Source organism: Acanthochromis polyacanthus, chromosome 11, assembly GCF_021347895.1.
Source record: "Acanthochromis polyacanthus isolate Apoly-LR-REF ecotype Palm Island chromosome 11, KAUST_Apoly_ChrSc, whole genome shotgun sequence".
Lineage (NCBI taxonomy): Eukaryota > Metazoa > Chordata > Actinopteri > Pomacentridae > Acanthochromis > Acanthochromis polyacanthus.
In genome coordinates, this window is record NC_067123.1 from 31,453,597 (window position 1) to 31,480,929 (window position 27,333).

Below are 27,333 nucleotides of genomic sequence, written 5' to 3' on the forward strand. Positions count from 1 at the left end.
TCCAATTTGAATTTGTCGGACTGACAGGCATGACTTTTATTAAATATGTTTTGTTAATTTTTTTTTTTTTAATGATATATTTTATTGAACAAAATATAAGAAATGTACAGTATGCATACGAGTCACGTTTTCACATTTTCAAAAGGAAAACAAAACAAACAAACAAACAAAAACAAACAACAAAAAAAAAAAAAAAAAAAAAAAAAAAAAAAAACAGCAAACAGAACATTTCAAACACCCTTCCCACCCATCCCGGGGACCTCACGTGTCCTGTCAAGCCATATATCAAAGTAATCATTCACACAGATGTACAGATACACATTTACTTACATAGATCTCACATTTATACGTGCTTCTTGATCAAGTGCAATTAGTTACCACTGCCTGCTTCTTGTCACTTCTTACACTTAATGTAGAGTAAACCAGCTCACCTGAATATAAGGTTTAAGAAAAAGATACTTAAAGACAGGGAAAGAAAGGAGGGGGTGGTGTGGACATAATATAACCTCATTGGAAATTTGGTGTTAGAGAATTATGGAGCCACTTCAGTGGCCGGTAGTCTATCCACATAATTCAGTAGAGGGCCCCAGTGGGAGTGAAACTTATGGGAACAACCTCGAAGTCGAAATTTGATTTTTTCAAGCTTCAGTAAATGTAATAGATCATATAACCAGAGTTTAAAAGACAATGGCTGTGGAGATTTCCATAAAAGGAGGATTTTCCTACGGGCTATTAAAGATGTGAAAGCTATGATCCTATTTTGCCTAGGAGTAGTTTTTAATTCATCAGGAGGCACACCAAAGATTGCAATCTGTGGGGACGGACCAATTTCTAGGCCTAGAATGTTCGAAATGAAATTGAAAAAAGACTGCCAGAAGTTGGATAGTCTTGGGCATGACCAGAACATGTGTGATAGGTTGCATGGTATCTGTGAACATTTATCGCAGGATTCAGTTGTTTTGTCGGGGTAGAATCTAAAGAGTTTATCCTTGCTGTAGTGCAGTCTAAATAGGACCTTAAATTGTATCACAGAAAGTCGGGCGCAGCTGGAAGAAGAGTTAATCGCGACAAGTGCTTTTTGCCAAAGAACATCTGGGATATTTATTTGCAATTCGGTTTCCCACGCTGCCCTACATTTGTCTATCACTGATCTGTTAATTGGTGCCAGGAGGTTGTAAAAGTGAGAAATGTGGCCCTTGGATAGAGCTTTGGCCCGGAGCACTACATCCACACCCGTAAGTGGTGGAGCTTGGGGGAATTGAGAGGAGTGTGTCCTAGCAAAGTCTCGAAGTTGAAAGAAGCGGAAGAAGTCTGTGCTACTTAGGTTGAAAGCTGAGCATAACTGATTGAAATTGGCAAACACCCCATCTATATATCCCCAAGTGTACTTATTCCTTTCTGTCCTAATGTACTGAAGCGTGAGTCAGTTTGGCCAGGTATAAATAAATGGTTGTTGCAGAGAGGTGTTGACTGAGGGATAGTGAACCAGCCATATTGTTTCCTAATTTGGGTCCAGATTTTAAGTGTGTTTATAACGACGTGGTTGGATGTATAGGTAGTAGGCGTAAGGGGTAGAGTACTGCACGCCAACGCTTGGAGAGATGTTGAGCAGGAATCCGCCTCCATCTGGCACCAGCTGAGCTGAGGTGAGGTGAACCACATCAAAATCTTCTGCGCATTGGCTGCCCAATAGTAGCCCAGAAGATTAGGTAGTCCTAGGCCGCCCAAAGATCTTTCCCGCTGAAGTAAGGTTTTGTTTGCCCTCGCATGTTTACCAGCCCAGATGAAAGTGAGTATCAAACTATCGATTGTATTGAAAAATGAACGAGTAAGGTAGATAGGTAAGCACTGGAAGAGGTAAAGGTATCTTGGCAGAGTATTCATCTTTACAGTTTGCACTCTACTTGCTAGAGATAGTGGTATCCGATTCCATTTCTGGAAGTCTGACTTAACTGTTGTTGTTAATGCTGTGAAATTTAGATCTTTTAAAGAGCGCAGAGATCGAGTGACTGTTATACCTAGATATTTTATGCCCAAGTCAGCAGCCCGAAATGGTATAAGCGAAGTTGGGATTTCTACAGCATGTTGGTTAATTGGTAAGTATTCACTTTTAGAAACATTCAGCTTATACCCAGCAAAGATGCTGAAAGAATTTAAAGTAGAAAGAATGTGTGGAATGCTTGATACAGGGTCGCTAACATAAAGAAGAAGATCGTCGGCATACAACGAAACCTTGTGTTCAGTACCATATCGACTTATTCCTTGGAAGTTTTTTTCAGCTTTTAACGCTATGGACAGCGGTTCAATGGAGAGGGCAAACAAAAGTGGCGAGAGAGGGCATCCCTGCCGTGTGCCCCGGAAAAGAGGGAAAGAGTCAGAGCGTTGAGTGTTTGTACAGACTGAAGCTTGGGGAGAAAGATATAGTAACTTAATCCAAGAAATGAATTTGTTGCTGAACCCAAAATGTAGCAAGGAGGAGAAAAGATAGGGCCATTCCACTCTGTCGAAGGCCTTCTCCGCGTCAAGCGAAATCACTACCTCAGGGTCAGTGGGAGAAGATGGGGTGTGAATGACGCCGAGAAGCCTTCTGACATTGGAAAAGGAGTGCCTCCCTTTAATAAACCCAGTTTGATCTTCTGAGACAACAAGTGGCATAATAGGTTCTAAGCGGCGGGCTAGAATTTTTGCTAATATTTTTACATCAACAGGTAAAAGAGAAATGGGTCGATAAGATGCGCAATTTAGGGGGTCTTTGCCTTTTTTGTGGATGAGAGAGATGGAGGCTTGCATAAGAGAGTTCGGCAGGGAGCCATTTTGATTAGAATAATCAAACATTTCTAAAAGTAGAGGGGCTAGCTGACTAGAGAATTTTTTATAAAATTCGACAGGATATCCGTCGGGGCCTGGGGATTTGCCACTGTTCATTGAATTTATTGCTTCTTTGATCTCTGACAGGGTTAGTGGGGCCTCCAATACTCCGTTATCGTTGGTGGAGACTCTGGGCAGGTCAAGTTTCTGGAAGAATTTGTTCATTTGGGTTTCGTCGATGGGGGATTCAGATTTGTACAGATTACAGTAGTATGACCTAAATGAAGCATTGATCTTGGCTGGGTCTGATATAATTGTGTCTGACTGGTCTTTAATTTGAATTATTTGATTGGATACTTGTTTGGCCCTTAGTTGATTAGCAAGAATACGACCCGCTTTATCGCCATGTTCATACAGAAATCCACGCGAGTTAAGAATAAGGCGTTCAGCTTCTGTTGTAAGAAGTAAATCGAGTTCTGTTTTAAGTTTGAGTCTCTCCTTAAACAGATCCGCAGTATTTGTTACTGATAATGATGTGTCCAGGTCAGCAATTGATTTTACTAATTCTTCCTTGCGGGCATTGCGGGATTTATTCTTATGACATGTATATGAAATTATTTTGCCTCTAAGAAAGGCTTTCATAGTGTCCCATAACAGTGAAGGGGAAGTCTCTTTATTTTTATTTGTGTCATAGAAGAAGGTAATTGAATCTGAGACATATTTACAGAACTCTTCATCTGCCAGAAGTAATGTGTCCAGACGCCAAAAATTAAATCGTTTAGGCTTTAAATTGAAAAACAAGTCTAGAACGATGGTCGAATGATCCGAGACTACAATAGGTAAATATTGAATGGAGGAAATCGAGGAAGTCAGGTTGTTATCAATTAAGAAATAGTCAATGCGGGAAAAGGAGCGGTGAGCGTGTGAGAAAAAGGAATACTGTTTAGATGAGGGATATGTGAATCTCCAGGGATCTATGTAACCAAACTGATTCATAAAAGTAGATAGACTCTGTGACATTTTTGAAGGGGGAGTAATACGAGAGCTTGATCTATCTAAAGCTGGGTCAATTACACAATTCATATCTCCACCTAGTATGAGCATGTGAGAGTTTAAATTGGGAATTATAGAAAAGACGGTGTTAAAGAAATTAGGGTCATCCCAATTAGGAGCGTAGATTGATGCTATTACAACAGGTTTCTGATATAAAGTGCCTGTAATAATGATGTAGCACCCTCCTGTGTCTGCAAGAATATTACTAGGAGTAAACTGAACATGTTTCCTCATTAAAATAGCAACTCCCCTTGTTTTGCAGCCAAATTCGGAGTGAAATATTTGTCCTATCCACGGCCGAGTCAACTTTTTATGATCAGTCCTTTGAAGATGTGTCTCCTGAAGAAGCATCACATCGGCCTGTAGGTTTTTAATGTAGGTCATAATCTTGGTTCGTTTTGAGGCTGCATTCATACCACCAGTGTTTAAAGAGATGAACCTTACCTTCTGTCCACAGTTAGCCCCCCCTTCAGATAATGCAGTCATGTTACACGAAAAAGTAGGCTGGTTCTTAGAAGCAAGAGGCAAGCAGTGAGTATTAACATATATAGCATAGCACAGAATAACATACACCTGACACACATCAAAATGAGGTAGCTTGTAGACATAAAGGTCCCCTTACCTTCAAACCCCTTTAACTGCCCTCCCCATCTAGGTTTAAACATAATCCCTAACCCCTGTTCCTCCCTTTCAAAATCCCCACCCCCACAAAAGAAATTCAACTTAACTAAACTAATCAATTTGTGCTTCCCTTTCTGAAACATCTTACCTTATGACTGTCCCTGAGCCCCAACTCAATCTTGTCAAAGAAAAAACAAATTTGTTAACCCTTTAACCTCAGAGAGTGGATGAATGATTAAACACACTCTTCTGACAACAGAGTGAAAATATAAATAATAATCATTGAAGAACACTGACATTTTACTTTCTTATAACATGTAAACTTCCAACTTTGGGAGCGTGATGTGCTCAGATGATCACGCTCAAAACTTATTTTAACTAATTTAAACTGCTTTGGTTCCCATGACCTTGTGCAAAAGTTTCAATATTTATCCCTGCTACATATTGCTAAGCCTTCAGTTGTGCTGCAGCTTGAGATAGGTGAACTAAAGTAAATAACCTTTTATCCCCATCAAAAAATAATAATATATAAATGATAAAAGGGATAGAGAAAACAAACAGACTAACAAATGAGGGTAATTATCAGAACCATTAACCTGTCTTATAAAATGGGCTGACACCTTTCATAATCAAATGTTGACTTGTTAATCTCAGTGCAGAATAGAATGAGTAAGATTCAAATGGTCAGAACAAAGATGCAAAGTAGAACGTCCGAGTATAGAAATAACTCAGCTTGCTGCAGGAAAGTCTCGTTAGGTGAACTAATGTAGTTCTTCGGTGCAGAAGGCTAAAGCCCACTTGTTGAGTTGAGTTAGCTTCGGCTAGCGCCGTGTTGTCCCCTTCAATAGCTCAAAACAAATGAGCAAACATAGGTAACTAAAGATCCAATCCTCACAGAACCGCCACGAAAACAGTCCGAAAGCTTATAAAAGTTATACATCTGTGACAATGCTGGCATGTGCGGTGAGAATTGGCCATTAAAGTGTCTCAGTACGTTACCGGGGTCTCCACGGTCCACTGTCTTAGCCCAGCCAGCTAAACCAAACTAGGTTAACTGGGCCTCGGGCTTTGTTGATAGTTAGATGCGAACACCGAAGCCTCCTCCGGGGATGAAAACCTCTTCCTTGTCCCGTCGCCGAGGATTACCTGGAGGCGGGCCGGGAAGAGTAGAGCAGGCCTCAGGGAAAGGTTGTACAGATCAGCCATCACCTTACGGTACTTGGAGCGCTCCTCCACCACTTCTGGGGCATAATCTTCAAAAATTTGGACCGAGGTTCCACGATATTGCAGTTTTCCTCTTCTTTTGCGAGCTTCTCGTATTATGAGGTCTTTTGTTTGATAGCGGTGCAGGCGGATAATCACCGGCCGCGGTCGTGAGCCCGGAGGGGGCTTAGTAGCTAGAGACCTATGCGCCCGGTCCAATTCAGGAGGGGATTCTAAGGTCTCCTTGCCGAGAAGCTCCACCAGGAGCTCAGAGAAAAAGGTTGTGGGCTTAGGTCCTTCTATCGACTCAGGGAGGCCGACGATTCGGATGTTATTCCTGCGGCTCCGGCTCTCAAGATCCGTCATCTTCTGTAGCAGCTTCATGTTGCTATCGGCTAACGTAGCACACTTTGTTTCCAGAGCACTCAAACGTTGGTCATCTGATTCAGCACAGGTCTCCAGTGAAGTAATTCGTTGTCCGTGCTCTGTTATAGTAGCTTGAATTGATTCCAGTCGGGATTCCAGGGTAGCAAACGAGTTTTTAAAGTCCGTAGCTATGTTAGCCCTGTGCTCCTCCAGTAGGCTAGCGATGCTAGCCGCACAGGTGTTAGCGCAGGCTCCCGGAGGGTCAGGTTCGTTTTTCTTCTGTTGCTTCGAAGTTTTAGACATTATTCTGGGTAGCCTGCACGTCTTACAAGGAAGACGGTCTTTAACCACCCTTTGCTAGGTTTGAGTGTGAAAAAAAGAAGGGTTTTTTTAGGGTTTACGGAAGATCGAGTTGCAGGGCACGGAGACTGCTGCCACTCACATGGTTGCCCAACCGGAAGTCCTCCCCAAATATGTTTTGTTAATTAATAGGATTTTTAGCTCAAGTAAAAAATAAAAAATAAAAAAAATTAAAAAAAAGCCCTGGGGCTGGTTTTCAAGTAGCTAGGTAATACCATCAATACTCAGTTCAATTTACTTTCTCATTTACCTACCATGGGTCAGGAAGTTAAGCTTGAAATAGTTTTGCCAACAAAGCACCAGTGATTTGACACCACATCATGCCTTCTAAACATTAAAGCTTTGTTGCCTTTTTACTCATTGTGCTCAAGATACACTTCTGTATTTCTGCAGGTTTAAGCACTGAATAACTACACACACACACACACACACACACACCGTCTTAGCATTTAATCAGGGATGGGATCAGCAAGTTCTGATTCTGCGGCGGCGGCGCAGCGACTTCCAATTGCTGGGCCGTTTACAATCGTCGTTAACAAGCTATCGTTAACGTCGTTACTATCGCGCGGGAGTATCAGCGACAATAAAGTGTTCAAACAAATGAAATCCACGGATCCGCGGTAAATTCCCATCCCTGAAAAAAAGCGGAATTCCGCGAATTCACGGAAAAATCACATCCCTGATTTAATAGGGAGAGGTAGAGTTTCAGCTGATAATATTCATAACTCCATTAATGTGTCGCAGTACGGGGGGGGGTCTGAACCCAAAGTGAGAGCACACAGAGCAGCAGATGGAGGTAAATCAAACTTAAACCGGTCTTTATTACCAGTAACCATTAAAACAATAAACTAAAGGGAAAGGGGGTGGGGGTGCGGGTGGTGGGAACTGCTGGTCCCTGGGAGCCTGCCTTCCCCCCTCCCTCAGCGTAGTTTAAGGTGTTTAAGGTTGATCTGCCTCCGTCTGCCCCCCCACCCCCCACCCCAACCCCACCCCACCCCACACCTCCACATCCTGATATAATGAAATGACATTTGTTCACTGCTTCTTTGAGGATGGCTTCTAATCTACATGTCTGTCTATTGCAATCCTGGCTGTGGGCTACCATGTGAAGATAAACTCTATATGCTAATTTTTTTCTCATAGGATTCCTGCAGGCAAGAGGAGGCAATTTGAAGGCTGCACTGAATCTCATGAACACTGAATTTATAAATTAGTGAACATTAAAATATTTTAGGAGATATTACTATTGTATCTGGACTTGAAATATGTAAATCACAAGATATATATTAACACATTTTCTATTCTAGTGTGATAAGAGGTTTGCTATGTCCCTTGAGGATAATTTCTTGCCTTTCTGCAGCCATGCTAGCGACTTTTTGTGTATTTTTTATATTGTAACTTCAAATACTGGAAGAATTGCAATAATTATCAGTTGATTTCCTGCTTTCTTATCATGATATCAATGCCACACATAGACTGAATAAGTCATGCTCCACTAAGGCTGCAGTAAAGCTGAGGAATCAGCTCCTCAGTTTCTATTATAAAAATGCTGTTTGTTAAAATCCTAGCTGTTAGTTGTCACTGTCATGAAGTCAAGATTGTTTTTGTGTCTTTTCGTCCACTAGGTCTGTTGTCCGTCTTGCTGCCAGTCTCTTAACTAAGCTAGTGGACAGCCTTGCCCCCAGTATTACTAGTGTTTTAGTACATGGCAAGCAGGTAAGTGGACACAGAGACAACAGCTCCTGATAGTGAATAGTCCTTTTGTTGTGGCATGTTAGAATAATGATTTTAATGTTCACTGATGAGATAGAAAATTAATTTGAAAGAACATGATTATAAGCTCCTCACGCTGTTATCCTATGAGAGCTATGTAGACCAGTTGCATGCTCATGTCCCTCATCACAGCTCACGTCCATTGTGTGTGTATCTAAGCCGTAGGTGTAGCAAGACTGCTGGTGTAACCACCTTAGAATGCTAATATGCACCATGTCCATGTGTCTAGACACACTCTTTGAGCCAACTGATATATTGTGACCCAAGAATTTGTCTGATGCCATTCAGATGTGCTGGATTAGTTTTGGCGCATCATTTTCTGTCAAGTGTTATTCAGAGATTCGCCTTCTCTCAAGAGTGTCAGTTATCATTTTTACCCTTCTGAACAGTTTTAGGCATTTCATTATGCTGAAGTAGCTCAAGGTCTGAATCTGCATATAGATTTGTCTACCAGAGGGAATGCTTTTCTCAACATGATTGGAAAAGCTGATTTAAAATTTGAGACAACTGTGTTCTTCTGCTTACAATAACAGCTCAGTTGGGGGGAAAAAAAGAGGCACCACCCCATTTAAGACAATTCTGACTCAAGTTTTGATTGTATTTCTCATTGTTATTGAAATCCAACACTCTCCTTGAATTCAAAGTTGGTCGTGCCCAAACTTTACTTGCAGCTCCAGGCTTCTCTTTTCTCAGTCAGAATCCATTTAGATATAAAGATGAATGATACATCTAAGTGCTGAATTTCATCAGCTGAAGGCAAGGGTAAAAGTGTGTCCTCTCATCAGTAAGATTTCTGCGGTGTAGTTTTCATGAGACTTCAGAAGAAACAAATACAAAAGTGCAATCTTGAGAGCTGTAGTTTTTTCCTGCTCACTTTCATGTGACTGAGAGAGTAGGCCAATTTTAGACTGATGGATCAAAGATACTTGTGAGAATTGCACCTTAGAGGAAGAACACATGCCACTCTCACGTGTCGTACTGCAAAGAACTTTCTAACTGTGTGTGGGTGTGATGTCTGCTGCTTTTCCTCTGTGTGTGTGTGTGTGTGTGTGTGTGTGTGTGTGTGTGTGTGTGTGTGTGTGTGCGTGTGCGTGTGCGTGTATGTGGGTGTGTGGGTGTGTACACACGCACTATCGCCTGTGATTGCCAGGTAACCCTCGGCCTATTCGGCCATGAGGAGGAGGTGATCTCTAACCCACTGTCCCCAGGAGTGATCCAGGGCATCATCTACAGCAAGTGCTCCCCTCACGGTGGGGAGAGGGAGGCTGTTTTACAGCAGGAACTGGTCATCCACATCGGATGGATTATCTCCAACAACCCTGAGCTGTTCAGTGGCATGCTCAAGATCAGAGTCGGGTAAGACAAAATTGGATTCAGTATTGTTGCAGTGGTCCGTTGACAGTTCTTGTGTATTTAGTCAAGCAAGATGGACTCATGTGATATGTCTACTATGCTGTGATTTTTAGTCAATACAAGCATGTGAGTCCATCAAAAATATAAAATATCAGGAAATAATGGCAGTAAACATAGTCATTATATTTATGTTTTCAGTAGTTTTTGGTTTAGGCTCCAGCCCCCCCGCGACTCTAGTGAGGATAAAGGGGTGTATAGATAATGGATGAATGGATGGATAGTTTTTTGCTCTAAATGAAGCACACCGTAATTCACTTTTACTTGGATTGAGACAGTTAATAATAATAATAAAAAAAAAAATAATAACAATAATAATAAAAATAATAATAACAACAACAACAACAACAACAACAATAATAATAATAATGAACTGTACAGTGGAGTAGTGGTTAGCACTTTCGCCTTGCAGCAAGAAGATCCCTGGTTCAAATCCTGGGGTGGGCCTGGGATCTTTCTGCATGGAGTTTGCATGTTCTCCCTGTGCATGCCTGGGTTTTCTCCGGGCACTCCGGCTTCCAGCTGAAGTTAATTGATTATTCTAAATTGCCTGTAGGTGTGAATGTGAGTGTGATTGTTCGTCTGTATATGTAGCCCTGCGACAGACTGGCGACCTGTCCAGGGTGTCCCCTGCCTTCGCTTGAGTCAGCTGGGATAGGCTCCAGCACCCCCCTGCAACCCTAGTGAGGATGAAGCGGTGTATAGAGAATGGATGGATGGATAATAATAATAATAATAATAATAATAATAATAATGATAACAACTTTATTTATAAAGCGCTTTCTGTCAAAGTGCTGTACACAGAAATAAAAATAATAAAAACAGATAAAAGCAATAAAAACAGATAAAAAATAAAAACACAACAATAAAAAACACATCAGTAAAACAAACAATTTAAGATTCATATATAAAAGAAAAGAGGTGGGTCTTCAGCTTAGTTTTAAATACATTAATGGACGATGTCTGCCTGATTTCAGCAAGTAGACTGTTCCACAATGTAGGTGCCCGGAAAGAAAAAGCCCGTTCCCCCACTGTCTTTTTACAGACCTTCGGGATATTCAGAAGTCCAGTCCCCTGGGAACGGAGAGCCCGAGTGGGGACAGATGCAGCAGGCTGAATAAATAAGACGAGGCGATTCCATTAACAATTTTATACGTTAGAAGCAGCACCTTAAAGTCTGCTCTAACATGAACCGGTAGCCAATGCAGAGAGCCCAGCACTGGAGTAATATGCTCGTATTTACTTGTTCTGGTCAGAACGCGAGCTGCTGCGTTCTGGACCATCTGCAGACCATGAAGGCTCTTCATCGGCAGACCTGATAAAAGGACATTGCAATAGTCCAACCGTGAGGAAACAAAGCATGAATTAGCACCTCAGCATCCTGAAATGACAGACTTAGTCTGATTTTAGAGATATAGGTGTTCTCTGCATGGTATTTATCAAAGATACATGTTTGGTCTAAAAATGGCATTGGAAAAATTGAAACACCATGCTGGAATTACTTTTGCACACTATATATTGTTTTAGCATTAACACTGTTATGTGTGTATGCAAAATAGTCACATCGCAGGAAGTTCTGTGTAAAGTAAGGCAATAGTTCCACATTTTGTTCTACAACTTTTTTTGCAGCTCAAAATCTTTTTTGCGGTGTCTGCTCCCAAACTGCAGGTGGCAGTGTATCGCCAACACATTTCTACCTCGTCTACTCTAGCACTAAACTAGAGTAGAAGAAGTTTGCCATTGTTTACACCACTTACAACATGGCATTTTACCGAATAGCTGCATTTCAGCAGTTAGTTTTAGTTTTAATTTCACACCAACATACTAGAGATGAGAAGTGAACGAAAACCTCCACATTACTTGGCGATCGCTATTTGTTGTGGTCTGTATCCAAATCTTGGGACGCTAGAAAGCATATCTCGTTCAAGAATCGCGCGATAGCTCGTGCCAAAACACCGGTGGGGGAAACAGCTATCGCGCGATTTCGGAATGAGAATTGCTTTCTAGCGTCCCGAGATTTGGATACAGACCACAACAAATAGCGATTGCCAAATAATGTGGAGGTTTTCGTTCACTTCTAATCTCTAGTATGTTGTGGGACACTCATTGAGACTATCCAAGCCAGTCAGTGTGGGGAAAAAAGCACATTAGGGCAGACTTTGACGCAGGGGGGCAAGTTACCCCATATTTTTTGCTAGCTGAGCTGCGAAGCTGCCTGCCTGGCTAAATACTGGAGCTATGTCGAAAATTCATTTCTCCATCACTCACATGTATGAAATGACATATGAAAACAGACCCCAGGTTGAAAAAAACCGAAGTTCCCCTTTAACCATTATTCTCTATTTCATTAATGTGACAGGCCAAAAAACACTTTGCTGTGGTCATTTACTTTATCCTTGTGTTTTTTCAGTCATTTATGATCTGTATTGGTGTAGGAAACAAGCGAGATGAAGAAGAATGAAGCTTTCGTCTCGCTTGTATATTGTTCATGAATACGCTTAGTCTTTGAAAAGCTATTAGCGAGCAAGTGTAGAGAACACTCGTCTTGTGCTGTTCACAGTAATCAAAGAGCTTAAAGGCCAATCCCTCATAGATATCCTTATAGAGGAGGACATGATGCCACCAGTCTGCCGATGGCAGTTCATCCCTGTGGAACTGCAAACAAAAAAATCCTCTGCAGGCCATTAAGCATTTTCCCCTTAGACTGCCATTATGAAAGAGATGTCTGTAAAACTGTGGACAGGACCACTGCAGTAAACTACTATGGTTCAAAATGTTATTTTTGAAATGATTTGATTTTAAGTAGATCTCTAATTGTTCATGATGGTGTGAGCAGTGCAGGGTACAGCGCTGTGGTTTTTTTAACACGTTATGTGAATTTCCAGGTGGATCGTTCAGGCCATGAAACATGAGCTAAAGATCCGTGCAGGAGACATGCCACCACAGGACATCTACCAACTGTCCCCCAGCGACATCAAGCAGCTCCTGCTGGATGTCCTGCAGCCACAACACACCGGCAGGTATGCTGTCAAACACACACTATCAAGAACATAATTCATGCTTTCTCCCTCCGTTCAACTCATAAAATCTGCCTTTGAAGGCACTATGTCTTTATCTTGATGCATTTACTTCTTGTACAATCTTTTCAGTTTTAATTATTTTATCTTCTATCTTGTCGATGTCCACATCTTATTATCGGTCACTGCCACAACCTAATTTCCCTCAGTAATTATTGAAGTTTTATCTTATCTCATCTAATCTAATACACACTGACTCACAGACAATTTCCTTTCGTATAACAGCTATCATCATTATATTTTGCTTGTTACTAAGTATTGCTTCAGCGGTTTCTTGCTCATTTTGCCTCAGGTCTTGGCTGAACAGGCGTCAGGTCGACGGCTCTCTGAACAGGACCCCGCTGGGCTTTTATGATCGTGTGTGGCAGATCCTGGAGAGGACCCCCAATGGTATCGTGGTGGCTGAGAATCACCTCCCACAGGTACTCACCCATTTGACACTGCTGCAGGATAAATACCCTGGCACATAGTTAAAGGTGTACTGAGTCTTTAGTTAATGGTAAATGTTACCAGGGTCTGTAGAAAACAATAAGGCCAAGTGAGACAGATGATATGAGGAGAGTTGTTTATTTTGTATTTGATTTCATGTACAGACTGTGACATCTCTTCACACACAGTGTTTTTACATGACTTCATTATTCTTTTCGATCACACTGACTAATCATCTAATTTTACTTTTCCTAACTTAATTGTGCACAGTAGATATAACAGTGCTACAGTGCCTAATAAAAAAATTAAGCACAAACAGATAACGTTTCTCAACTGTCCCTTAAACCTTCCAACCACCCATCCATCCATTCTCTACACACTACTTAGTCCTCATTAGGGTCGCAGGGCTGATGTAGTCTATCCCAGCTGACTTAGGGTGAAGGTAGGGGACACCCTGCACAAGTCACCAGTCAATTACAGAGCTACACATAGAGACAAACAGTCACACTTGCATTCACACCTACGGACAATTTAGAATCATTAATTAACCTCAGTGTGTATTTGGACCGTGGGAGGAGGCTGGAGTACTCGGAGAAAATCCACGCATGCACAGGAAGAACATGCAAACTCTACACAGAAAGATCCCAGGCTCAGGCGGGGATGCAAACCGATATTCTAGCCTCACAGCAAAGGCTGGGTTATGCTTTCTGCCTGACCGAGCCGGGTGTGAGACAGTGTGTGACTTTATACTCTGTGCGGCGTCTGCTCCCAAACTGCAGGTGGCAGTGTATCACAAACACATTTCTACCAAGTCTACTCTAGCACTAAACTAAGTAGAAGAGGTCTGCCATTATTTACACCACTTACAACATGGCATTTTACCGAATAGTTGCATTTCAGCAGTTAGTTTTAATTTCACACCATGAATTGTTTGTAACCCGGTTACCATGGTGATCTCTGTGTAGTAAATTGTATAAGTGATTGTATTTCTAGACTTCAGCTTCGAGTAGGTCCTGGTCCTCTGCCATGTTTTTCCATGTAGCTCCGTCCATATAGTTAGAAAAATGTGGAGGTGCATAACTAAAAAATTTTCAGCGTGAGAACGGCCGCTTGAGGGGGTGTGGCTGCTAAAATGACGCATTTTATCCACACGGAGCCACATGGACCTCGTGGACGCGGCAAGCATAAAACAAGCTTTAGAAGATCGGTGCTAACCACTGAACCATTGTGCAGCCCCCCTTAAAACTTGTTTTGTTTTTTTAAATCTTCCCATCTCTGTGCAGCAACCATCACTCTCTGACATGACCATGTATGAGATGAACTTCTCCCTGCTGGTAGAGGACACGCTGAAGAATATCGTCCTGCCTGAGTACAGACAAATCATAGTAGAGGTAAACAGAACACCACCACCAGAAGGCACCAAGCAGAATCGAATCAAACTGAGTGAATCTTATCTAAATCAGACAATTTTTTTCTTTTTAATGAAAATGACATTGTTTTACACTGATTACAATCCTTCCCTTGTTGGTCTTAACTTTTTTTTCTCATCCTCTCTCCACCTTGTGAGCAGCTGTTGATGGTGGTGTCTATAGTGCTAGAGAGAAACCCAGAGCTTGAGTTCAGTGACAAGGTGGATCTGGACGGACTGGTGAAGGAAGCCTTTAATGATTTCCAGAGAGACCGCAGCCGCTTTGAAGGAATGGAGAAACAGGTAGATTGGCTCCGGTCAACCTTTTAGGTTAAATGATATTACATGATTTTCTCCTTTGAACATGATCCTGACTGTCTGACACAAAACTATAACATCACCTTGTCAAAATGATGTTCTGAAAAACTTTGATCTTTTGTTCCAGCTATACTCAGATAATCTAACTAAAGGGCTGTTTTAATTAAGTGGTAGTTATAAGGCTAGGACTGCCATTGTGCAGTTCATTAGAGCCTTATTGGGTTTATGAGATTTAATCCTGTTGGAATGCTTTTGCATATGCAGACCTGCCAACCTGTACGCATTTTGCGTTGCAGGTACGCAATTTGACATCAAAATATGCTGGTACGCTCCGCCTCATTAAACTACTCAAAAAGCTGCAGACATCTGTGAGTGCTGTTAGAAATGTGGACGTGCAATACTCATGCCTGACAACACGATGCAGCAGTGTAGTGGTGCAATTTCAACCAATCATCATAGAGTAGCAGAGAATAATGAGTCTGCCGAACCCTTGTTGGCCCGCTCTCTCCTGTCCTCTGCCTCTCTCCCCGTTCCCCGTGCCCCCACCCGCAGCAGCTGGCGGTTAAAACGGTAAAATGGTGTGTCTCTATGTGTTTGTGTGTGTGTACGTGTGTGTCTTTTGGCAAATATGTACTGTTAATAACGTTACTTTCACATTGAAAATACGATGTCATATCGGGGAAATAAGCACCGAGAGTTTTTATTCCTATCGACATGAGATGTGTGTGTGTGCGTGCGTGTGCATGTGTGAGATAAAGTGGTACTCAAAATATTTTGCCAAGGTTGGCAGGTCTGCATGTGGCATATCATTCTCAAACAGCTTGTTCATCCTTGCACACTCATTGGTTACTTATTGAGTGAGTTATCATTTGTCCCTCTCTGTGTCTGTGCCAGGACAACATGGAGGCATTCTACAACACACCACCGGTGGGAAAGAGAGGCACCTCCAGCTACCTGACCAAGGCTGTAATGATCCTGCTGCTGCAGGGCGACGTCAAGCCCTGCAAGGATGACCCGTGCTCTGTTAGTTAGATTTACAGCACTTTGACCCCTAATCCCAGCCAGCTGCAGTGTAGTCTTCAAATGGTCCCAGAAGACTACTGCGAATTTATCACATGTATTCTAAAGATAACTGCTAATGTCTCCGGTCCTTCTTTAGCAGGACTTTGCCCACTCCAGTCGACATAGATTAGCAGGTCTGCAGTTTGCTCTGGAGCTTAAAACACCAATGTAAAAACAAAATCATTGGGAATGATACTCTCAGTTCCACAAGGTCCTTCACGTATCTGTGTTTTGTTGCTGCCCAGAATCCCAACCCTACTGGTAAATCAACTTAAGTTTTAACGTTATTTATCCTGCCTTAATGTCTCATAACTTGCTAATGTCACCACATATCCAGTTAGCTGTTTTTACACTGTATCTAAGTGTTGTTTATTAGTATATCTGTACTATATTTCAAAAATTAATATACTGTACATCATTTGTTCAAAGTCTCCCAGTCAAAATGATACTGAGCGACAGCTAGGAACAGCTAGCAAGTAAATCAATCAGCCGTAACATTAAAACCACTTCATATTGGTCCTGATTGGCTTGTTCTGGTGCATCCTGTGGAATGGGATGCAAATAATCTAGAGGCAAGTAGCATCCACATGAACACCAGAACCTGAGGTTTCCCAGAGGAACATGGCATTGTGATGAGGTGATCAACTCTCAGTGATTTTAATATTGTGACTAATCAGTGTTTATTCATAAAAAAAAATAAGAAAATAAGGGAAAAATCACACATCTGGTAATAGGTTGGAGTTGGCTTACCTCAGCTTAGCTTAGCATATAAGCATAACATGAGAGAAACTTCTAGCCTGACTCCAGTCCAGAGCTAAAGGAATATCTTAACACACAGGTATTATGGAATTCTCTGTAATAAAGCAAATTACTTCCTCTTATTTTTGGTGTTGTTTAGAATACTGTTATAAATGTTCTCTGTTCTGTCTCAGGTACAGAGCTATTATGAACTACTAAATGAACCAGGCTCAGCTGTGACCATTCAAGCTGTATCTTGTATCTCACCAGCAGTTACATAGCAATTTAAAGTACAAGATCATATTGTATCACGAGAATTTTTCATATTGATATATTTAGCTCCCCAGGACCTAAAACATGTACAGCCTTTTCACCTGAAATTGAAAGCAGTTATTTCTGAAATTATTTCATGAAAAAAGTGTCGGAATCTTCTTCAGAATACATGTTCGTGGGTCTTTGGCATTAGAGGAGTTGACAACTGCTGCACTTAGTATTCAGTTATTCAATGTGTTTTTTGGTGGGGTTACACAGTACAGTATATTGTTCTGCTCAAACTCAAACATCTAATAGACGTGTATACATGTCTATTAGATGTTTGTTGTACTGTGTTGAGTTTCTCTTTAAAGAACACTGTGTTCTATCACCCTATGCATGCAGAGTGTGCCGCATGACAATAGGTTCTGTTCACTGTAAACCATTGCAAAGGTTTGTCTGAATGGTACGGGCAACAAAATAGAGTTTTTGAGAGGTCTGTTTTGCACAACAGGCCGCTGCATGACAATGACTACAGTTCATCAGACGTCCAAGTAGTGTTTTGCTGAATGTGGGCAACAGAAAAGATTGCTGCCATCCTTACAAAGGTAGGTAGAAATGATAAAAGACTCAGTCTGACTTATTTTTAAGTGGGCCTCTCTGAATATCATCACTGTGATGAATCTGCCCGACCTTGTCACAACGTGTTTGAACGTGTGTGTGTGTTGTTTGCCTCTGTCTTTCAAAAGAAGTATTTTTAACTCAAAACTGTAATTTCAGAGAATAAAGTTGTGGAAACTGTAAAATTTCCTTGTGTGTAATTTTCTGTCAGCTTTATAAACTGTATTCACGAATGACTAAATAAGAGTCACCCCTGTTCCTTATATTCTACAAATACATGACTATGAAATATAGATGTAACCCTCTTCAGAGTATGTACACGCCTAGGTCCGTAGAATCGGTGAGCTGTGAGCTAGGCAATAACAGAGCGACACAGGTTTAAATTTGTGAAAATTGTAAACTTTAGTTTTTTTCTTTTGTTTTAGAAAATATTTGGTTTACAAATATGGCAACAGTTTACAACATGAAATGGTGTGCACATAACCTGGGCCCAAAAATAAAATAAAAATAAATAAATTGTCTCTTTCAAACAGTCCTTTTCTTTTTCAATTAGTTCCTTGCGGAAAATGTTCTTTATTGATCCAAGATCAGTTCAGTCATAAAGTCAGGGAGAATAGTCAAAAGTCATGGATATTGGGTAAATATCCAGATTGAGATCTTGTTGGTGCCTTCAGCAAAATTGGCACTATCCTACCACGGGATCCGATTGCCGAGAGCTGTGGTGGTGGACTTCACAGTTTGTCATGGGAGGCTCACCATCAAATGGATCTCTGGCCCACCTTGTTGGAGGATCGGATCTTCAAAAGTCTTTCGGACATCGCAAAAAGACCTGACCTGTATAAAGAACAGGTTTATAGTCTAGGATACTATATGAAATAAAAGTTAACTACACTTCAATGGACGTTGTACAACCTTGAAAACTCTCTTTTCAAATAGGAAAATAAATTACCATTGTTGACAGAATGAGAACAATTATAATTTTCCCAAAAATAATTTCACACAGTTAAAATACAGCATTTTAACTATTAGCAATTACAATGAACTGCAAATCATGTAAAATAATGTGCAATCATGTAACATTTTCGTATGTACTCACAAACTTAGGAATGATACATTGCTTTTTAAGGTAATATGTATGACTCACATTTTCCATGTGAAAAATATAGATTTTCTATCTCTTTTTAACATTGCATTTACATTTGAAATGAAAATACATGAATTACAGTGTTTTAAATGAAAAACCTTAACTTAAATTACAGCATTGCTGCTTTTAACCACTTTAGATTACTTAAAATGAACTTTTCTATTTTTTAACATTTGTACCTTTAACTCATAGAGAAAACGACCATGCACTTCACCATGTTAAAGTCATACAAAATGCTTATTTAGTTGAATATGCCAAATGTTCATGTATTCTCTTCGCAAATAATAAAATACATGCTTTTATATGAAATTACACACTTCAGATTTAACATAAAATGTGCAAAGATATCTGTAAAGGCAGCTAGCTTAGCCTCAAACACCTCGTGGTGTTTTCCACACACACAATCACTGGGGAACTTTCCAAAACTAGCTTACCAAGGTCGGAGTTTTTTCCACCACAGAAGCCAGGACAAGTTACATGCTTCCTTGATGGTTCTCGGACATTCTAAAATGACATTTGCATATGTTTACAGCATGAACTAAATACATTTTAAAGTGTCAGTGAAAAAGAATTAGGTTTGCATACCTTTTCCCTCGTTTTACACCCACACGGGAGAAAGCAGAAGCATATGCTCAGTCCGCATTAGCGATGTTAAGTGAGAGTGAGAGTTACGGAGCACTACTTCCGGTTTCTTTACAAAATAAACTTCTGGTTTTCAAAATAAAATGTTTATTACCAAAAATGTGAAATATGAACAAATTATGATTGAAAATCAATAAAGACTATTAGTTAACCCGTTTTTAGGTGGATTACAATAGACATTTAATTGCTGAACATGAAGTGAAAATCTTTTGTTTCCTGGTTAAAACTGCAGCAGAAATGGAGCGTGATGGCTACACCCCGAGTGGTGTGTGTATTGTATCGGAACCTACCAGTTACGCCCAGTCATGTTGCCCATAACCCCTTGTCAATCTGCATCTCGCCACTAAGGCTGTCTTGCACCACTGAGTAACTGACTGGCAGTGAGAGGTGGAGTGGTGGGCGAGAGCCAGAGGAGAAGATAAATGAGCTCTGCCTCACATTCAGAATATTCAAATCAGCTTGCTTGCTGGTGAGAGGAGCTCTTGCCTGTCTTGTTTCAACAATCTCCTCCTAATCTCCTCTACACCAAGACAAATCCAGAAGAAATTTGTTTCTCGATGTTAACTTTAGGGATCTCCAAAAGGGTTTATATTGTTGCCAATTAGTTATACCCTTTGGAATGTAAGATAAAGGGTCATGTTTTTATGCAAGAAAAGATACCTCCTTTCAAACGCAGGCAATCCTTCAGAGAACTCCTCTCTTAAAGATAGAGTTCAACTCAGGGAGCAAACTACTGCTGTACACTATATCAATTGTGGCTTTTAACTTATTATGAACTATGGCTTATCAAGTGTGTAAGAATTTTCTAAAGGCCTACGATCAAACTCAGACAAGCACTCTCTCTCCAATGCTGAACTTCGTTCCCCCATTCCTGGAGGAAAGCCGGGGACAGTGTATTTCTATGTGTTTTATTCACAGGAAAAGGACATTCAGATCTTTCACTTGAGGATGGAGCTCCTGTAATCATTTCTACACCTGGAAGAACCTTTCTGATGGACAAGGATTCTCAATTATATGCTATGGATGTCTTGTTAATGAACTTTTATGCTAAAATCCCTTTTCAGCTTTAGGAGACCCTCAGCCGGAGACCTCTCTACATTCCATAGGATCAGATAACAAGCCATAAAACTTTACGACTTGGAGGAGCACAGAGAGAGACACCTTCTGAGCTGGAACAAAAGAACACTTGCCCAAATTAATATTTCTGATACGTATTTTGTTTTTTTCAGGTTTACCAAAGTTACTGACTGTGGTTCACCTCTGAACATATCCGAAATCTCACTTCTATCGTTCACAGAAGTGGATTTATTAAAATGTGATGTTTAATAATTTCTTCAACAGGATACTATGATTTGGAATGAATTCCATTATTAACCTCTGAATTTACTCTCTATTTAGGCTGAAAGGTGAAATTTGTATTTACTTGTTACCACATGCATGACTTGTCATATTTTCACTGTGATATATAAGTTTAATGTCCTAAACATAAATGTATAGGTATGAATGAAATAATTCACATAATATGAACATATGTATTAATCTACACGTTGCTCTATCACACAACTGAAGTATGGTGGAGGAATAGACAGATGGCGTTTTTGTTCGTTTAATATCATATTTTAATTCATTCTGGAACATTTGTTCTTCTCTGCCTCTCTGTGAGAACAAGAGAGTCAAATTGCTAGAGGTTCGCGCCAAAGCTTCCCTCCACCTTGAGGTCCTCCCATGACCCCCTTGGCCTAATATAAGCCAGACAACGCCCGGTCCCTCGCTCTCTTCCCTTTTTCCTCCCTGGGGAATCCATGACGGAGATTCCCATTATTTTCTTACCTAAAGTGCGCTTTTTCCTATCTTTGAAATTCCCTCATCATCAAAGTTTGTTAACTATTTATCTGCTAATATTTTTGTAACTTAAGTAGACATATTTGCTCACGTTCAATGCCGAATTTATTCTTTTATTCGTGATTTTTGACAGAGAACTGATTAAACACCAGCATTTATTTTTCTCAATTTTGGCAGTTCTTCATCAAACATCCGTTTTTCTTGGCTAAAGCCTGAGAGCCCTCATTTTACGCACAGAACAGCAAGTCCAGTGCGTTTGAAGCGTCCGCTGAAGGCTAGCAAGGTCCCAGCCAGGAGTCAACTCCGACAGATGGTTCTGTTACAGTAAGACCCAGCTGACTTCTCTGCCTGATCAGGGGTTTGATGTACTAACTGCTAGATTAATTAAATCCACCGTTTATTCTTTTACAAATCATTAATTTTAATCCAAATTACCGTTATCTCGTCAGGGTAGCGATCTGGCTTCTCCTCACCATACTATGCTTTGAACACACACACACACACACACACAAACCTCACTCCACTCGCCACACATTCCCACATCTCTCACACACGTGCACACACCACACACACCACACTCCACAGACACACACACCCGCACGCACGCACACACACATGTACACATACACGCACGCACACACACACATCATATCTGCATTGTATATAGTTAACTTGTCATTATTTTAATAGGATAGTCAATAAATGCTTCATTTTAGACCAAATTACAGTTTTGAGTGTTTCATTGTGCAAGAATTTGGTCAATTTAACCGAGAATTCAAGATTTTAAGATATGAGATTGATCAAAATTTGAATTAATATATATTTTTTTATTATTAAAGTTAATTATTTCCCTAGGAATCTAGGGTGGTGCCCTGATAAACGAGTGCAATTAATCAAATTAAATACGTAGATCTCCTACAAGTGATTGAACTGATTCATTAGATTATATAGATGTTTGTGAATAAAAACAACAAGATGACATGAATGATTGAAGTAAGTGGTAAAACTGTCATTACTCTGCTAAGCAACATGGCGTAATTATGTGACGATCAGCGTACATTTGTCTATCCGTCTGCTTTTCTGTCTCTGCTCAACATTACTCAAAAGTGGACTAACAGATTTGGTTGAAATTTTCAGGAAAGGTCAGAAATGTACGGAGCCCCTCTCATGACATGGTAAATAAATAAATTGTGGCCACGATATAGCTATAACGTGCCCACGAAATACGACTTCGTTCCCACGAAATGCTACTTCATTCCCACGAAATGCTACTTCGTTCGCACGAAGTAGGTACAACGTGCACTCCAAATACTAATTTGTGGCCACAAAATAGGTATAATGTGGCCATAAATTCTAATACTATTAATATCATTCCTGGACAGCTGGGTAAGCAAATCGAGCGCACCCTCTCTACAACCTGCAATAATATGTGTACGGGCTGTACCTACGTGATGTTCCTAAAATGAGTGTCATTTCTGAGCTGTTCTCGTCCATATCTTGTTATCCCGCATTTAGGAAGTTATTTATTTAGGCCTGTGTTTGATGCTTTGTTGCAACGGGTAGCCTATCTGCTGACGTGTCACCCGATTTACAAACTTTTTATCCTCATCCTGTTACTACACGTTGTTTTGTTGTGCTATGTAGCCGTAAACTCATTTGTGTCTGTCAGAGCTGCAGCCCTGCACACATATCAGGGCACTTTTCAAGAACAGCTGAGAGGTGTAGGCATACTACTAAGCCAGGTATGTTGAGTATAAAATCAGAATTTTCTGTGTCACGAAGGTGTCTCTGTTTTAACCTGACTACTCACTGAGCAATAGACGTCTATTAGATGTCTAGATTTTTTTTAGACCTAATTTCAACCGTCTAGATGCCGTCTGTTTTTAGATGGAATTTAGACGTTGCAGTTTAATCAATTATTCTACAACTATGTATTTAAAAAAAACAACTGTAAGGTGCATAGCTAATCTCCAAATACTGAATTAATATAATTATGATAGCCGTTGAGCGATATTCAGTATAGTGTAAATTTAGCCGAGATTTAGACGTTTAAATCTCTACCGCATTTCAACGTCTAGATATAGACCGAATCTAGACAACTGAATTTAATCCATCATTCAAAAGTTGTTACTTTAAAACAATAACTGCATGTTGCATAACTGATGTCCAAATACTGAACTAAAATAATTCTGATAACCGTTGAGTGATATTCAGTATAGTATAAATTTAGCCGAGATTTAGACGTTGAAATCTCTACTGCATTTCAACGTCTAGATATAGACCGAATCTAGACAACTGAATTTAATCCATTATTTTAAAGTTTTTATTTAAAATAATAACTGTATGTTGCTGAACTGATCTTCAAATACTGAACTGATAGAATTATGATAGCTGTTGAGCGATATACAGTATAGTCTAAATATATCCGAGATTTAGACGTCTAAATCTCTACTGCATTTCAACGTTTAGACATAGACCGAATATAAACAACAGAATTTTATCCATCATTTTGTGGTGCTGAAGAACGGAGTCAGAGGCGGAGTGTGGAACACGGGAGCTAACTTATTTACTGACATTAATGAAGTAACTGTCACAACACCGTGAAAACCGGAACCAGGAAGTACCAAACACATAAAAACAGTCCATGCGGAACCACGACAACAAGTTTTCAGAGAGGAAGGAAAAAGTGTCGAAGAAGTCAATTTGACGTCATTCAGCGCTTAGGAGGTGGGTGCTGAAGCAGATATTATAGAAAAATGTTTAATTTTGCAATGTTTGGTCCTTTTACAATCATGCTTCAGTTTAGCATTTGCATGCATGGAGACGAGGGTCGGTTGCTAGCATGAGGGCTAGCGAGTTGCTAGCTTAGCCAGTGTGGGCCGAACAGCACCGACTGTTTAGTTGGCGTTCAGTAGTTTGTTTTTCTTTCAATGGTATTGTCGTGAAAGTAAGAAAGGGCCTGCTTTCTCTACTGTCCTTGTCCTAGCCATTCGCCACTTCGCCATAGGCGAAGCCTTCCTCAGGATGGCGAAGCCATTTTTAGCATGTTTAGCTCTTGAATCTCCTGGCACATGAAAATATCAAATAAACTCCTGTTGCACTTTGAACAGCGGACTGAATCTTTGGCTTATGACAGTGGTCTGAAGACTTAACTCAAACTCCAACTGACGATGACTACAAATACCAGGAAATTATTAAAGAGGAGAATAAAGGATGGAGTTGAGCTTAATTTTGTGCATGTGTGAAGTTAAGCTGCTGTTTTTATGTAGACTGATGTCAGGGAATGTTTGACTTTGCATCCTATCATAAATGGAAGCCATTGTGTGTATAGCTTTGAGGTAAAGATTAATGAGCTGTTCATTCTTTTTTCATGGTTTCTGCATAGTCGTTTAGCTTTTTGTTTTTCCTTTTTCTTCAACTTTTCTCTACAAATGTTCATTATTTATGTTAGCATGTGCTATCCTTGCTTTGTACAAAATCCTGATGATTAAGAGGATCACCTACAGGCCAGATTTGTAAAGCAATTTTATTTTTGTAGGCCAAGAGCAACCCAACTCTCCAGATTTGTTTGAACAACCGGAAACATCACTGGTCTTATGTATCGCATGAAGCAATAAAGCAAAAACATTAATTTAATTTGAATTTTTTTTGTTTTTGCATTGCGAGGCAAATTTCATAAAACCAGTTAGAAGGTTGTTAAAAGTGTTTATATTTATAGTTTTTTTTAAAACATTTTTTCCACTTTTATGCTGTGTAATATTTTCATTTTATTTGAATAGTTCTAATTTTTTCAAGTTCCGTGTTTAAATTTATGTTCTATTTGTGTAACATTAAAGAAAAATAATGCCAAGTCCATGATTGTAATGGTTGTATTCTGAATGAATGTACTGTAATTGCAATTCCAGTCTACTGATGACAAATGTAGATTAGTGTTAAATTATGAAAAAGCACAACATTAGATTAAAAATGTATTGTGAAAGGTCCAGAAAGAGACACATTGGCGAAATAGTCGGGACATCCTTAGAGTACATCAAGGTAAGAATTGCAGGTAATTTCTCATTTAGGCTTTTTTTTGTGAGAGAGATTTTGGTCTACTGTACATTTTTGGTAGTTAAATTTTATTGTGATTTTTTTTATAAATTGACAAATTCTTATTCATTTGTTAGAATTTTGAGAAAATATGCATTAATGATTGTCAGTTTATTACAGTATTGATAGGAAACCACTGACCTTTTTTTTTTGGTCTGACAGACGTCTAATACACGTCTATTAGACGTCAAGTCTAAAATAGGTATACCAGAGGTCTAAAAATTAAAGTTTTTTTAGACATCTAAATTTAGACCGCTAATAGACGTTTAAGTGTATACCTGGGTTTATATTCGGTATAAGCATGAACATGAGATAAACGTCTAAAATTTAGACATCTAAATTTAGACGTCTACTGTACGGGATTTAAATGTCTGAATGTCTATAAATATACGTTGATTAGATGTGTAATAGACGTCTAACCTCGAATTTCCACATAACGCGATCGTGCCGCGCAACGGAACGAAGCGCCGCCGTCTTGCTCCGAAAGTCAAAGCACACTGCAAGCGCCGCGCAGTGCCGTGCAATCCGGATAGGGAGGGCTGCTCCTCAGAGAGGCTCTCGTGTGAATAGCGATATCACGTGATAAAACACATGATATAAACAGAAAATAAATAAACCACACCTCATTTCGCTTCTACAAGGTCGCTCTGCTTGACCCAGCCACATTGCTCTGTGATTTATAGTACTTCTAGCATGGTTGAGTACATGATTTATGTTTTGATCTCAAATGAGTGCTTTTCTTTATCCAATAGTTAATTTTGTATGGTTTATTCTATATAAAAAATGGTAATTTCTCTTCGCCCATGGCGTCGTGTTGTATCTGGGACCCTGTTGACCAGATGCTCGTGCCTCCGGAGGTGTAATAGATAGATAGATAGATAGATAGATAGAGCTCTTTATTGTCCCGAAGGAAATTTGTTTTCACAAGCTGTCATGTCACAACATCATAACATACATACAAAGACAAAATTCACAATATTCACAATATGACACACAAAAATAAAGTTCAAGTTCAGCGCGGTGGCTTATTGAGGATGACGATAGCTGATGGAACAAAACTTCTGTTGTAACGGACATAATGCCATCTTAGTGCTCGAAATCTGCATCCAGAGGGGAGGAGCTGGAACATGTGATGAAGAGGGTGTTCAGTGTCCGAAATTATTGATCTGGCGAGACGGGCTATTGCCTTATCATTAAGTTCAGATATGTTAGGTGTGGGTTGATGTATGATTTTAGATGCAATACGTGTAATTTTAACAAGTCGGTTTCTGAGGTCGTGCATTGTGTTTTATTTTGAAAGTTCCAGTTTAACTTCCTGTCTGGTGCTTTCTCAACGACAGTGAATTTATGAGGTTTTGAAGCGGCGGCACAGAAAATAGACGTGAAGTGAATCTCCAGCGCCGTGGCGCACGCTTCAGAGACGCGGCGCTGGCGCTCCGCAGTGTGTGCAGTGGAAATTGTCTGATAGAAGAGAATGGGTTCTAAGTGCTGCGCAGTACAATTCAAGAGTGCGGCGCTGCGCGGCGCTGAGTGGCGCTGCGTGGCGCGGCGGTTTCGCGTTATGTGGAATTTAGGGGTCAGTGTATACCTGGGTTTATATTCGGTATAAGCATGAACGTCGGATAAACGTCTAAAATTTCGACGTCTAAAAAACTTTCACTTTTAGACCTCTGATAGACCGATTTTAGACTAGACGTCTAAGGAACATTTAGACGTCATTTAGATGTCTTTTAGACTGAAAAATGCTCAGTGGGTAGGTCACCATGCTAACTTGTGCTGCAGACCAAACCTGGTCCGGACCACATTCTGTTCATAGTTTCAGCTTGAAATCGTCTTCAAAAGTGCCTTTATCACTGATCATCTCCTCTGAAAGTAGCATCATGTGTGTCAGACTCTCAGCTGAGGGAATAGATAGGCTATATGAACCGCAGCGTTTAATGATGCTACCGGATGAAGCCGTGCAGTTATGGTAGCGCTCTCTGTGTACGTTGCCAAGGGAACCAGTAGCCTATCAGTGATCAGTGTTAAATTCTGATCAGCCAGCACATCATTCAAATTTCTGTATCTCTGTCACATTTCCTGCAATAACACAGCAGGACATCCACCATAGTCTCCCT

The 27,333-nt window shown here is 40.2% G+C and overlaps 1 protein-coding gene and 1 long non-coding RNA gene across 4 annotated transcripts in view; one reads left to right on the forward strand and one right to left on the reverse strand.

Annotated features, from left to right (window-relative positions):
* The window catches only part of phkb (phosphorylase kinase, beta), a 348,185-nt gene extending 330,501 nt beyond the window's left edge, over positions 1-17,684 (forward strand). For all 3 annotated transcript variants that reach the window (XM_051955810.1, XM_051955811.1, XM_051955812.1), the window contains 7 exons: positions 8,037-8,127; positions 9,335-9,540; positions 12,480-12,614; positions 12,964-13,093; positions 14,384-14,491; positions 14,671-14,811; positions 15,721-17,684. In XM_051955810.1, the coding sequence (XP_051811770.1) occupies positions 8,037-8,127; positions 9,335-9,540; positions 12,480-12,614; positions 12,964-13,093; positions 14,384-14,491; positions 14,671-14,811; positions 15,721-15,858 (949 nt within the window). In that variant the 3' untranslated portion in view covers positions 15,859-17,684. The remainder of the gene's footprint in view (positions 1-8,036; positions 8,128-9,334; positions 9,541-12,479; positions 12,615-12,963; positions 13,094-14,383; positions 14,492-14,670; positions 14,812-15,720) is intronic.
* A 192-nt stretch (positions 17,685-17,876) lies between these two features.
* LOC110969140 (uncharacterized) lies at positions 17,877-19,151 on the reverse strand. The gene is made up of 2 exons (XR_007945160.1): positions 19,078-19,151; positions 17,877-18,333 (listed from the first exon to the last, which is right to left on the reverse strand). It is a non-coding gene; the product is annotated as an uncharacterized LOC110969140 (long non-coding RNA).
* Positions 19,152-27,333: the final 8,182 nt, after the last annotated feature.